Source organism: Patiria miniata, unplaced genomic scaffold (genome assembly GCF_015706575.1).
Source record: "Patiria miniata isolate m_02_andy unplaced genomic scaffold, ASM1570657v1 HiC_scaffold_1, whole genome shotgun sequence".
Taxonomy (NCBI): domain Eukaryota; kingdom Metazoa; phylum Echinodermata; class Asteroidea; order Valvatida; family Asterinidae; genus Patiria; species Patiria miniata.
The window spans coordinates 12,930,105-12,944,869 of NW_024037047.1; the positions used below are offsets into that span (position 1 = coordinate 12,930,105).

At 43.8% G+C, this 14,765-nt stretch overlaps 1 protein-coding gene across 1 annotated transcript; it reads right to left on the reverse strand.

Annotated features, from left to right (window-relative positions):
- Positions 1-2,001: 2,001 nt before the first annotated feature.
- LOC119730390 (uncharacterized protein K02A2.6-like) lies at positions 2,002-10,933 on the reverse strand. The gene is made up of 3 exons (XM_038203265.1): positions 6,872-10,933; positions 2,989-3,057; positions 2,002-2,037 (listed from the first exon to the last, which is right to left on the reverse strand). Exons 1-3 carry the CDS (start codon positions 10,931-10,933, stop codon positions 2,002-2,004), a joined length of 4,167 nt encoding a protein of 1,388 aa, XP_038059193.1.
- Positions 10,934-14,765: the final 3,832 nt, after the last annotated feature.

The window sequence follows — 14,765 nt, forward strand, 5'->3', positions numbered from 1 at the left end:
ACCCATGACCACCTCACGTAGTTTGATGCTCACAAGAAAACTGATTGTGATACCCAAGACCACAATGACGATAGTGATACCCAGTGACCACTACCCACCAACAACGGCCGTTGTGAAAGCCTATTAAATCAGGCGATAAAACCAGTTAACAGGTAAGGTGCTATAACTTCAGCACTTAATTAAAAACACATTCCCCACAGCAGGCACATGTAGTGGGGGTATAGCCATTGTGGTAACTCATAGGCTATACATGTACATGTAGATTCGAGATTAACATGTTACTGGATCAGCCCATGAGGCACATCACAGGCCACAATGAATTTAGTTACCAAGTTGAATTTAGTTAAGTACACTGTAGTCAAATGTTCACTCAAAACCAGCATTATGGGGCTCGTTCTCTTCTGGGGCACCAATAAAAATGCCCAGAAATAACCCTTTTTGTGCCCCAAACAATAGTGCTGTACTAAATACAGAATATCCCCCTCTCTTCCACCATGGAGGAATGTAGGGGAGGAGGTGGGAAAAGTTTTCAATCGAGCGTTGATGTTTCTAGATTGAAGCCGTGACTAAAAGTGAGTTTGCGCACTCCCGATAGAATACAATGCGCTGATTGGCTGCCGCGCAATCCTAGCGCGGCAAAATAAAGGGAGAGTGCATACAACGTCCGCAATAACGTTTGCGCACGTCCCGCAAGCGATGTTCTGTTTTTATTGGTTGCCCAGGGGTGTTCAGAATCCCAATTTGCATACAACCTTCCTTAATCAGGATACTCATGCACACTGTATGCTGTACAATTATTGAACACCCACAAGTACGATCAAACTGGATTTTGCGCTGAGTATAATAAATTTTACCAGTTAAATGGTAAAATGTGTTATACTCATACTACAAAAAGGAATCACGCAGGAGATAAGTTTGTTGTGTCTCTCGCCACAGCTTCAATGTTTTAATCAACCTTCTTCAACCGGAATACCAAAGATTAAGGGCAAACCGGATACATAGAGCACATTAACATTAACATTAAACATTAGGAGGTACCCATGACCACCTCACGTAGTTTGATGCTCACAAGAAAACTGATTGTGATACCCAAGACCACAATGACGATAGTGATACCCAGTGACCACTACCCACCAACAACGGCCGTTGTGAAAGCCTATTAAATCAGGCGATAAAACCAGTTAACAGGTAAGGTGCTATAACTTCAGCACTTAATTAAAACACATTCCCCACAGCAGGCACATGTAGTGGGGGTATAGCCATTGTGGTAACTCATAGGCTATACATGTACATGTAGATTCGAGATTAACATGTTACTGGATCAGCCCATGAGGCACATCACGGGCCACAATGAATTTAGTTACCAAGTTGAATTTAGTTAAGTACACTTTATAGTCAAATGTTCACTCAAAACCAGCATTATGGGGCTCGTTCTCTTCTGGGGCACCAATAAAAATGCCAAACGCGAAAAGCGACCCACATAAGAAACAAGCACCATCACTGCGGGAACTTACATTAGCGACAAAATGCAGGAGCGCAAATTTTCCCGAAAGGCTGCATTACCCTCCGGAGAGAGGAGAACCCCATCTCTCCGGTAGAGGTGAGCGGCAGACCAATGAAATTGGGGGTGATCAAGTACACTGATTCCCAGCCTGCGACATTGTGACCAAGCCCAGCGGTTAGTCGCTCGCCGTATGTGTTCCATGGATTTTTGGGATTGTGCACCATAGTAAAATAGCCGGGGTAATATACATGACCAAACAAGTTTGGTGTTAGGAAATCTCTCCCGAAATTCTGCCAGCATGACGGCTAGAGTATGCCGAATCGCATAGAAGTTGAGCTGCACTAAGTCATTAGTACCAACATGCATTACTATAATGTTTACATCACCAATGCCGTCCAACAAATATGCTAATTGATTCAAGCGTGCCCCACTTCGCCCATTCCATTGCACAGGGATACCCATATCATAGGCTGCCCATCGAACCAGTGAATCCCCCACTATCCCAGCACAGCGTTGCTCATGTGGATGAACACCTAAAAATCAAATGAAAATATTTGCTTAAACCCTGTGAAAATTGACTATGGGGAAGGGGCGGAGGTAACTGGCTAGCGCGTCTGACCGCCATCGACCCATACGCTGTATGTCTGTGAAGGGAAGGCCCAATGCATATGCAGTAGATGCTGCCCCCATACGAAATGAGTGGGATCTATAATGTGAATTCGTGATGCCACAGCCTGACAACGCAGACTGCAAAACTCTATTGAACTGGTAACGAGTAAGCGGTTGACTATCAATGTGACAAAAGAGGGGGCCTTGTGTTCTTGGGCGATTTTGAACAAATTGTTGAAGCGCTGCAACAGGGCAGAGAGTGGCATCAGCCCACCGACCTACAAGAACAATTTGAGGGGGGCCACGCTGATTTGTCTTAGACTGGCGCAGTGCCAACGTTACTGACTCGCAGCCGTTGGAGAAGCGTATGTCTGAAATGTGCAAAACTGCAGGCTGCACATCCCCTCGCGAATTTGCCGTGAACTCACTAACTCGTAAGAAACCGAAAAATGCAAGAAGCATAGCAGAGCGAAACAATGTCACTTCATAATGTGATGAACAAACTTCAGGCAAAATTGCCATAATGCGCGAAAGCAGCGCCAGCGATATTGGTGACCTGCGGTCTCTTCGCGAAACCCCACGCCTACAACCTTCGAGTAATTTTGTAACCATATACGAATCAGTTGGGTCTGGTCTGCCCATTAACTTGTACTTACAACTTACCCCCGCGACGTATGTTGCAATTGTTGATGGTGAATATCGCCGGATGGAAAGCCAGGCGATGAACTCACTTATGCACTGCGGATTCACGACCCGACTACTGTATGTGGATTGAAGGAAACCACAAAAAGTATTCCACCCCGAATTGTATACCTTGTGTGTATTTCGCGCAAAAGCCAACTGTAGCAACCTATGTATTTCCTGATCTACCATACTTGGGGAAGAATTGGAAGCGGAGTCATCACTGGCTCGGCCTGGGGGGCTAAGGCAAAGAAGCGCTGCATCTGAAAACGAGATAATGCATCAGCTTTGTCATTAAATACACCTGGAATGTGAGCTGCCTTGAAGATGATATTGAACTTCAAACACTCTAACACAAGTAAACGAATTAAGTGCATGCACTTTTCACATTGAGCAGATTGTCCGTTAATCATGTGGACCACTGCCATGTTATCAGAGTGAAACCGAACTCTGTGATTGGCTAAGATAGGCCCCCACACAAGGATGGCTACAACTACAGGATACAATTCCAATAGGGCAATGGAGGGTGTATACGATGTTCCTTGCCGCCAACGGCCTTGCAACCATTTCCCTTGAAAATAAGCCCCAAAACCAATTGAAGCCGCTGCATCTGTGAAAAACTCAAGTGTTGCCGAAGATTCCCATTCATGCTTCAGCAGTGGGGTGACACCATTGTAATCTCGCAAAAATGTCAACCACATCAATAAATCAAGTTTTGCGCCATTCGTTATCCGCACCCTATGCCATGGTCGCTTTAACCCCTTTGACAAAGCAATAAGCCGCCTAATAAACGCCCGACCCGGCGACACAGCCTTGCACACGAAATTAAGAGAACCGACAAGGGACTGGATTTGCACTAACTCTGCTTTTGGCTTAGCAAGCATAGCCCGCACTTTAGTGGTGAGCATTGCTACTTTGTCGGGCGGGACCCTTACCTGCCACTGATTCACATCAATTTCAAGCCCCAAGTATGTGAGAACCTGCGACGGACCTTCTGTTTTTTTCCGTAGCAATGGGAACACAAAGTTCCCCACATAATGCTTGAAAATTGTCTAGGCGTGTCTGACATGACTGTCTTGATGGGCCAACAAACAAAAAAAATCATCTAGATAATGTGTTACATCACCCTCTTTGGCCATCTTGCGAACACTAAATTCTAGAAAAGAGCTAAACTTCTCAAATAGCGAACACGACATTGCACACCCCATGGGAAGACATTTGTCAAAGTAAAACTGATTTTCAAACTTGAAACCGAGCAAGTCATAATCGAGCGGGGTGATTGGTAACAGGCGGAAAGCCGATTTGATATCTGATTTTGCTAGCCACGCCCCCTTTCCTGCTTGAACAACTAAATCTACAGCCTCGTCAAACAATGCATACCGTACTTTGCACTGTTCTTCATCTATAAAATCATTAATTGAACCCCCGTATGGGAACGAGAGATGATGTATCAACCGAAAAGTGCCCTGTTCCTTCTTGGGTACTAACCCGATGGGTGAACATTGCAAATTTTCAAAGGGGGGGTGCGCGAAAGGCCCGGCAATCCTGCCTGCTTGAATTTCTTTTTCCAATTTCAGTTTGACCATATCCGGGTTCGATGAAGCTGATTGAAGGCAGTCTGAATCCCTACGAATCCTAGGGCCACTGTATCCAATTGAAAAACCCTTGGAAAACCCTTCCAACAAAATTGCTTTGTCTAAAATGTTGTCATCAGTAATCGCAAAGCAGTGAGTGCAGCACCGACAATTTAATTGGGGTTGGGAGCACGAAAATTAGCTTTCCCAGTCACCAAAGCATGTGCATTTTTCTTTGTTCCAGCTGAATCTACCTGACTGCCGGCCAAGGCTGTTTGTTGAACAGAGTGTGCATAGCCTTTCCCCGAAACCCCCCCCCCCCCCCCCCCTGTTTGGAGGCGCGTGTGTACGCCAGGAAATCTGCATGTTGGTGAACCGTGTCCGTGACGACCACATGCAGCGCATTTGCGCTGATATTTACAGTTGACGAACTTACAGCCGTTCGGACTGTTGAACGCAAAGCATATGCGAGTGACCGTGTGCGGTGCAGCCCGCGGTGCCCCTCCGAATGCGGCAGGGGCCGCTTCGTAAGACGCGACCGTCAGCCACAATTCGACATCAAGCTCACCCCAAGATTTGTGGGGCTGGGCTTCAAGCCGGAGACGAAACTGTTCGTCATATAATCGCCAACTGCGGCCAGGGAACTGAACCGATGCCGTGCGGACAATCTCAGTGTATTTCAGTAGTTCGTTAACCCGAGAAGGAAACTTAACCAGGTATATTGCCATAAAAGTATGAAAAGCTGACACCCACTTGTCCCATGTGTCCATTTTCTTTTGACGGCTTGTTTTGGCCTGATTTGAACGCAAAACATCTTGTCATTTTCAATGACTAGCGCGACTTCTTCTGCTTTGTTAGACCGCGCAAGTACCTCCGAAGCGCTATCCGCGAACAACAGTGACATGTCTACATACTCATTCCGCCATATTTTGTCTTTTAATGACTGAGAAACATGCCCCCCAATCAATGATGTGGACTGAACGCGAGGGATAGGTTTCGGATTTCCGGAAACCCCATCGATTGCAATCCCCGGTAGGTTATTAACCAAGGGTGCCGACAAACCACTACCTACGTTACTGGTTACATTGTTACCCATGCCCCACGGAACAGTATACAAATGTGTGTCATTTGTAGCAGTGATTGGACAGGGGGGCGACGCAACTGAATATATAGGTATACCACTAGCCTATTATATAACGGTGCCTCAGCTATTCGTCCCCCCACTTGGCTTGGAGGAAAACCCACTGCTTGCCCACTTGAAATGCAAGATGTCATGCTTGGAGGAGATGTAAATATTGGCCTAGGCCTACTTGGAATTTCCCCCATCATGCCCATGGTAGAAATTAAGCTTGCAGCAGATGGGAATGACCTACTATTTCCCATGACCCCACGGAACTCACCCGACGGAACTCACCCGACCCTTGAGTAGAGGCAAAAACCGCCGGCTGATTCCCGAATAGGCCTAGTGGCTGTACCACCGGAGGCATAGCCGCCGAAGAACTGGCCACTGAAGTGTTCTTAATTATTATAAGAATCCAATAAACATGCTACGACGCATACAGTCCATCTTTACGAGTCCGTGCGTGTCCGCTTTTATTGCTGTCACTTTCACACTTTCTACATGTTGTGTCACGTGATGACCTTTGGCGGTTCATGTAATACAATATACACAATAGTAGTCTCAACTCAAGGCGCACCTAGTCTTTGCTCAAGATACTACATCTCCTCCCTTTCTTAGATCTTGAATCCAAATACATGAATGATATTAAATACAAGATTTTGGGAATACATCACAAAAACAGTAATGTGGGAATCTATACTTCAGTAAACTGTTTTCAATGCAATGAGTTTGAATTTGAAAATTTTCTGTTTCCATGTGGACTCTCTCTCTCTCTTTTTTTTTTTAACTCTTAACTCTTCAAACAATGTTTAAACTATGCCAACACTGAAGAATTAGTGTCTTTTAACTTGGGTAAAATACATGTCTGTATCAAACTTTGTTACAGCTTCTTTTCCATTAAACAAACAAAACTAGTTTTTGCATTTATCCAAAAGATACGGTAATGAGAGAATAAACCATTACTATCAGTACAGAATATTAAGTATAGAAATGCACTGAAATTCTAAACTGCATTCATAGTCAAAATAATACACATAAATCTCATGTGTGTGTGTTTACAGGATTTGTGTCTTCCAAAGGTATTGAGCACCATACATACTTAATTCTAATGCCAAAATTAAGCAAACATTCTCTTTCAGTGTAACACTAATAAGAATTGTGGAATAGCTGTTTCCATGAAAAAAAATGAGTTGTTGCTCAACCAATCAAAAGAAAATACTAATAAACAAATAAGAAGGCATGACTACTTTGTCTCAAATAGGAAAAATCACATATGAGCAAAACTGACTTTTTTCTCTATTTTTTTTTCTGTAGGCCTTACATCACAAACTAACGATACATTACAAAGTCATCAAACCGCTTGGGTAATTTTCTTTCCCTTACTGGTCTACTCTCAGTCTCAACCTGTGTATGTGTGTTTTCTGTCTTCCCCTCCAAGGATTGCTGACTGTCCCTACTTTCTGTGTCAGGTGTATCACTGTGATTGTTTAGTGGCTTGTTATATTTCTGAACATGTGTACTGTTTCTTTGGTACTGGGCACCGGTTGGAGATTCAACGACAACACTGTTCCCTTTTTTCGCAACTACTTTGTATGGCTCTGGGGAGAAGGGAGTACTCAGTTTGTCTTGTTTGGATTGTCTAACTAAGACTTCATCTCCTTCCTCTAGATCTCTTTCTTTTGCACCTCTCTTCTTGTCAATGTATCTCCTATTCCTCTCCTTTCTCAAGGCATCTGTGTCTCTTATCTCTTCATCTTGTCTAGCCATCTCTTCAACTTCAGGAAGTCTTGTTCGTAGTTTGCGTTTGAACATCATCTCTGCTGGGGTAACACCTGTAGTGTTATGTGGTGTTGTTCTGTATGAAAACAAGTACTCTCTTACTTCCTTTTTCCAGTCTTTCTTCTCTGCATGTGCAATGCGTATTCTTTTCATCAGAGACCGATTTTGTCTCTCAACTTCCCCATTGGCTGCTGGATGCAACGGAGTGACTTTTCTGAGTTTGATCCCATTTTCTGAGAGGTATGCTTCAAACTTATCTGAGGTGAACTGGGGTCCATTATTGGACGTTAAAGTGAGTGGTAAACCGTGTTGAACAAACACATTCTCAAGTGACTCAATGACCCTATCACTTGTAGTGACCTTCATAAAATCAACTTCATAGTATCGACTGTAATAGTCAACTATCACTAGCACATACTCTTGTGATGGCAATGGACCTAGTAGATCAATGCTAATGTCTTGCCATGGACCAGTTGGCAATGGAATCGGGTTCAGTGGCTCAGGGGCAGGCATTGCTCCAGTAATCTGGCAACCATGACATCTCCGCACAAAGTTCTCAACATCTCTCTCCATGCGCGGCCACCAAACCTTGGTTCGCAACCTCTGTTTAGTGCCGACCACTCCAAGATGTCCCTGGTGGGCTAACTGGACACACTGTAGTCTCAGACTCTTGGGAACTACAATTCTGGTTCCTCTCAAGACGAGAAAACCAATACATGAGAGCTCATTCTTCATAGGGAAAAAATCTTTGACATCAGTTCCCCATGAGTCCTCGTTGAGACATCTCCGAACTGCACTTAATTCGTCATCTGCTCTTGAAGCTTCTTCAACTTCTCTGGTTGTCAAAGCTTTCGGCGTTGCCTCGCTTGCTACCCAGCGTACATAGCGTTCTGTTTCATCCTGCAGTGTTTCTTGCTCCTTAGCAGGGGTCGTCTTTGTAAGCCTCGACAGAACATCTGCAATATTATCTCTTCCTGGTAGGTACTTAACTTTGAAGGAGTAAGACATCAACTTCATCACCCACCTCTCAATTCGGGCGTTTGGCCGGGATTTTGGCCCATATAGGACTTCAAGGGGTTTGTGATCTGTCATTAACACGAAATCTACCCCATACAGGTAAGTGTGGAATTTACTGCATGCCCACACCACAGCAAGAGCCTCTTTCTCGGTTGTTGAATATCTCTTTTCAACATCAGTCAGTGTTCTACTGGCATAAGATATGACCTTCAATTGGCCATCGTACTCTTGCAGAAGCACGGCTCCAAGGCCGACATTGCTCGCATCTGTCACAAGTTGGGTACTGTCTGCATCGAGTCGAAAGTATCCCAGAGTATTTGTATGTGTCCAGGCTTCTTTCAATTTCTTGAAGCTGTCTTCTTGCTCTTTTCCCCAGTGGAACTTCACTGTCTTCCTTACCAACCTCCTTAATGGCTCTGCCACTGTAGCAAGGTTGGGGATGTAACGAGCTGAAAAGTTCACTAGCCCAAGGAAACTCCTCACTTCGGCAGAATTGGTTGGTCTCCTGGCATTGCGTAGTGCCTCTTCACGGTCGTCTGTCGGCTGAATGCCATTTCTAGACATAGTGTGGCCCATGAAAGTGATTTTGTGAACCCCAAACTCACATTTATCTTTGTTCAAGGTCAGGTTTCTCTCCTTCAATTTTCTCATGACACAGTCTAGCCTCTGGTCATGCTCTTCCTGTGTCTTGCCATATACTACAATATCATCTGATATGTTAGCTACACCTTCACCCACACCGATCACCTGACTAATGACATTTTGATACATTTCTGGGGCTGCATTTATCCCAAACATAAGCCTCTTGTATCTATACAATCCCTTGTGGGTTACAAAGGTTGTTATGTCTCTTGATTGCTCATCTAGCTCAATTTGGTGGAAACCATACTTTAAGTCAAGTTTACTGAACACAACACTGCCATTCATTTTGTACAGTACTTCGTCAACCGTTGGAATCGGGTGTCTTTCCCGCTTAATGGCTTGATTAGCTTGCCTCATATCTACACATAGACGAATATCACCATTGGGTTTTGGGACAACAATAACTGGGCTTACCCAGGAACTGGGCTCGTTAACATGCTCAATTATGTCTAGAGCCTCTAACTCATCCAACTTATCATTCACCTTAGCCCTCAAGCTATACGGAATACGGTACATGTTCTGAGCTACTGGGGTAGCATCAGAGTCTACATGCAGATGGAGCTGGTAATTTGTTAGTTTACCTATGCCCTCAAAACACTCTGGGTACTTGGTATGTACACTTTGCACACTACTTACTCCACCCACATCCGCATCTACACCAATTTTCAACACCCCAAGCTTCAAAGCTGTCTCTCTACCAAGTAAGGCAGGCCCTTTACCATTCAGTACATAGAATTCTGCCTCTATGCTCTCTGCTGAATCTAAACCAGAAAGCAACACACTTGTGGTGAACTTGCCCCTCAGATCCAATGGATATTCTGAACCATAGGCATACAACCTTTTGGTTGTCTTTTCCGACTTACATCTAATTCTGTTGGCTTTCAACATTTCCCATGTTTCGTGATCAACAATGTTAACAGTAGCTCCACTATCTACAATCATATCTAGTACTTGCTTATCAACTACAACCTTCACTTTTGTTTCATCTGTGGGTACATGAACAGTATTTACACTAAATGAATACAAATCATATTCACCATCATGCTCTTCATGTTCATAGTCTACATTACGTACAGTTCCCCTTTTGTTGTTCTGTCCTTGTGGGGCCATCTTAGTTTTGCAACAGGACGAGAAATGACCCATCATGCCACATTTGTTGCATTCCTTCCCTCTGGCAGGGCAGGACTTGTCCTTGGCATAGTGTCCGTCATGCCCGCAGCGGTAGCACTTTCCAGCTGATCCCCGCTGACTGACAGTAGCGCTAGCACCCGAGGATCCCCGTCCACGCGAGCCTGGATATCGTCCACGATTGGATGTGCTTGGACCACGACTGCCGCTCGCACTTGACCATGTCGACCGTCTTGGATATGAATTGCTGCCCCGTCCTCTTGACATGCTTGATGACGGTTTAACACTGGCAACAGTCTCTCTCCCACCGAATGATGATGTCCCCTCTGCCATATGTCTTGTCTGGGTCTCCGTCATCTCTATCGTCGCTGCAATGGTCTGCAGTTGTTGCAGAGTCAGGCCATGTCCTTTCTCTAGCAGCTTGGTACGGAGTTTGTTGGATTTACATTTCTCGATGACCTGATCTCTTATCTGTTCGTCCACATTAGTGAAATCACACGTGGCTGCTTGGTGACGTAGTCTAACTACAAACTCGGCCACAGTTTCATCGTTTGCTTGAGACAGACTGCGAAAGACATATCTTTCATATGGTACATTTACTTTGGTTTCAAAGTAAGCAGTTAAAGTGTTCTTCACCTTAACGTAGGCGTCCGATCCTTCCTTCTCCGACAGTGAGTAGAAGATATCTTGCACCGCCACTCCGGCACAGTGCAACAACAGTGCCTTACGCTGTTCCACGTCTGTCACGCCCTTGCCGGTTACGTACAGTTCGAACGAGCGTAGCCATTTTTTCCACGCCTGTCTCTGTCCATGCTGACCCTGGGAGCCTCCACGCACATCGTGCGGATCGAAGTTTGGCACCGACGGCAAGTCATTCATGGTTGTTTTTGACATCATGCATATCACAAACGATCCTCGTCGCCAGATGAAGTGTTCTTAATTATTATAAGAATCCAATAAACATGCTACGACGCATACAGTCCATCTTTACGAGTCCGTGCGTGTCCGCTTTTATTGCTGTCACTTTCACACTTTCTACATGTTGTGTCACGTGATGACCTTTGGCGGTTCATGTAATACAATATACACAATAGTAGTCTCAACTCAAGGCGCACCTAGTCTTTGCTCAAGATACTACAGCCACCATCCCACCAGTTGCTCCATAAGCCGCGGCTAACATCGTGGATGCAACGGGCCTCGCTGCGTCTATCACGGGTGCCGACTGCGCTGCTTGATCCAACGGTGCCGACTGCGCTGCCTGATCCAACGGTGCCCACTGGGTCAAAGGTGAAGGCTGACCATATCCATAATGACTTGGCATACCCATCGATGCCTGGTGCTCTGTTGTAAACTGGACTGAAGCCGCCGTCTGACGTGGCTCATCAGGCATGGACAGCGCCGATATACCTGTAGCAGGCTGACCTGGTGCCCTGACGACACTTGGCCCACCGTGAATCTCGGCGACATGGACTGCGGCCTGACGTGCCGAGCTTCTCTGTGGCGCTGACGAAGATCTGCAAGCTCTCTTTCGTGGCCCCGGTGCCGGCCGTACGGACTCTGGCCTGCGTTTGGGCCTACCTCTTGGCATGTCCTTGTCTTTGCGGACTCCCCACGCGCCAATTGCTCGTAATTCCAATTCTAATTAAACCCGAAATTCGGGTGTAGAAAAGTTTTCAATCGAGCGTTGATGTTTCTAGATTGAAGCCGTGACTAAAAGTGAGTTTGCGCACTCCCGATAGAATACAATGCGCTGATTGGCTGCCGCGCAATCCTAGCGCGGCAAAATAAAGGGAGAGTGCATACAACGTCCGCAATGACGTTTGCGCACGTCCCGCAAGCGATGTTCTGTTTTTATTGGTTGCCCAGGGGTGTTCAGAATCCCAATTTGCATACAACCTTCCTTAATCAGGATACTCATGCACACTGTATGCTGTACAATAATTATTATTGAACACCCACAAGTACGATCAAACTGGATTTTGCGCTGAGTATAATAAATTTTACCAGTTAAATGGTAAAATGTGTTAAATAAAGTTACTTAAGTTAAAGGCATATATGATCATTTGCATTCATCCCAAAAGTGACTTACCGAATTTTGATAAAAAGGATTAGAACCATGTATCTGCATCTGAATAATCTAAAATCCTTAATAGGATATCCCTCACAGGGTTCAAGCTTTAGTGTAGACAATCACCAGATAAAGTTACTACTGTACAACACACTATTCATTTTGTTAAGCATGTGGACACTTTGTTAACAAAGACAATTATCTGCATTCCGTTAACATTACTGCTATTGCATAAAGATCCAATTGCTCAACGAACAAATAATTTGAACGAAATAAGTTCGCAGAAAGCATTACGTTTCTCATATTGATCTTTAGCAGGGGGTGTTTTAAGACGACAGATACACACCTCTAATCCAAAATGGGTTTTTTTTGGCTTACAAAATAAATCATCTGATTATAGCAATGACAAGGAATCGAAAGTAAATCTTACCGTTTGAAGCTTTTACACAGAGTACAACATTTGCCAGAATAAATAGCGAGTCCATGTTTCAAGAGATGGATAACAAATGAGAGTTGCAGTTCTTCTATTGTATGGTTTAACGCATTTTTTCCTATGTCCTACAAAACGAAACTTTTCTGGAAAAGGTAAACTCCATAATTCATTGTATGACGGGTTCTTTTCACGTGTCGTTCTGATTTCAGTTACACATTACTGTGCTATCCAATAGGAAACAAATATTATACTGCGATACGCCGCAGTTGCTTATGTGATGTAACGATTGAAAGAGCCCTTTGAATAAATATTTAATTTTACAATTAAAGTAAGAGTAATACAAGAAATAACTCCACCATTTCAAAAGAGAAACTGATAAGTCAATTTCAATTTGATGTTATGCGGCGCTGTTTGCGTTGTTAAGATTAGCTATTCTTTTTCCACAATTTTGCACTAAGACTTTGTTTTTGTGTGATTTTTTTCTTTCTTCTCTTTCTGTGTGTGTAGGCCATACATGTACATCTATGCGTAATCATTTTAATCAGAATATATTTCATAGTAAGTAATATTTCTATGTAAATACATGTATGAAATTTTTCTCTGTTATGCCTTGTAATGTTGCAACTGCTATTGTTAACCAACCAGGATAGTGCTTTTTTCTGGTGTCATTTGTTTCTCAACATTCTTCCGAAATTAAATTGCGAACAATATAAGAGTGTCGTGGTTTTAAATATATGTAGAAAAAAAAATGAAGACTTGTTGGCCCGTCCATGAATTTAAAATGATTTCAAATAAAGGTGCGAGGCTCTATCGGCATTTACTGATAAAAGGTGTCGACGAAGCGATCCGCGGCAGCTACGTACGGGTATACAAGTACTTTAAATGCATTTACTCGTAAGTAGCCTAAAAAGGCCAGTGATCTTTCGAATAACGAAATGTTGTCCTCTGGTTATTAATACAATCTTTTTTGATCGAAATTCGTCTACAATTGCAGCCTTCTAACAGGGGCGTAAATCCAATGGGTGGGGGTTAATATCCGTCGAGGAATTAAAAAAAACTTCTGATGTAGGCGTTTTGATTTAAGCGCGATTGAACATATAGATGTACATCTATATCATGAACAGCGCTCCGCTAAGGAGTTATTTGGTACAAAGGAAATTCACTGGATGATCCTTCAAAACAAAGACTTATTAGTCACTCCAATAGTGTAGACTTTCCCTCGAGCGACAGATATGCAATGTCGTCAGGTGTCAGCCTCGTGATTGAAGGTGTCAGAGATTAAGATGAAGTACCTTTGTCACATCATAACACATACTGTCAAAAGTCAAGGAGAAATCTTCCTGGAAGTTCTTGGTAAGTCAACAAATACTGCAACCTGACTCCAACCCTCAAGCAGGTAAAATGATTTGCTACAAAAACACAAATAAATGTTTGTTTGTTCTCATGCTGTTTAAGTCGTGTTAATCACAAGGGTATAAAGGGATTTACGATAACATGAATAAAAAAACCCGATTATGCATGCCAAAGTAAATTACGGCCCTTTTTGGGCACCACAAATATCGCCAAATTTAGAGATGTGATTGGTCTGTGACAAAAACACCTGCACATTTTATGCGTGAAGTGCAAACCCCGGCGAGCATGAAGCGGGAAGCCATTACGCGTATACGGCGTGGGGTTCTTGACCCTTGGATTCTAGATGCTCTGTTCTTATGAAGTTTAATCTTCAAACCATGCATTTTCATTGAACAAGGATAATGCATAAGCAATTCAAATGAAATTGAACTCAGGTCAACAATTAAAGACTGTTTTCTTTGGCTTTTGTTGCAGTTAATGTCGTCATACCGGTACACAATACCTTTCCCGCGATCGATGGCTTTTCAAAGCCACTGATTCAATTGTATTTTACGTTCAACAGTCACACATTCTTCCCCCCCCCCCTATTCCAACGAAATTTATATTGACGTCAAACTGATAGCTCTCGAACTTCCCGGACTGGTATTTCTCCCCTCGATAGAATTGTCCTGTTGAAATGTTGTCCTGTTGAACGAGACCGACATCTCTCACTCACGCCAGACAAGTGAACTATGTACACCATATTATATATTTGTAAGAACTAGACTACATGAAGCCCGGCGCTCGTATCGAGCCCAGCATACAACGTACGTACGCACACCACAATGTAAAGCCCCTGTCACACCATTGCGTATCCT

Bases quoted from the DNA above. Each gene is read 5' to 3' on its own strand.
- LOC119730390 (XM_038203265.1), bottom strand. From the start codon at position 10,933: ATGAATGACTTGCCGTCGGTGCCAAACTTCGATCCGCACGATGTGCGT. The intron at 3,058-6,871 runs GTAAGGGAAAGA...TCTCGTTTTCAG, and splicing joins TTGAGACTGAGAGTAGACCA to ATGCAGCGCTTCTTTGCCTT. The intron at 2,038-2,988 runs GTATGGTAGATC...TTTGATTTTTAG, and splicing joins CGCTTCCAATTCTTCCCCAA to GTGTTCATCCACATGAGCAA.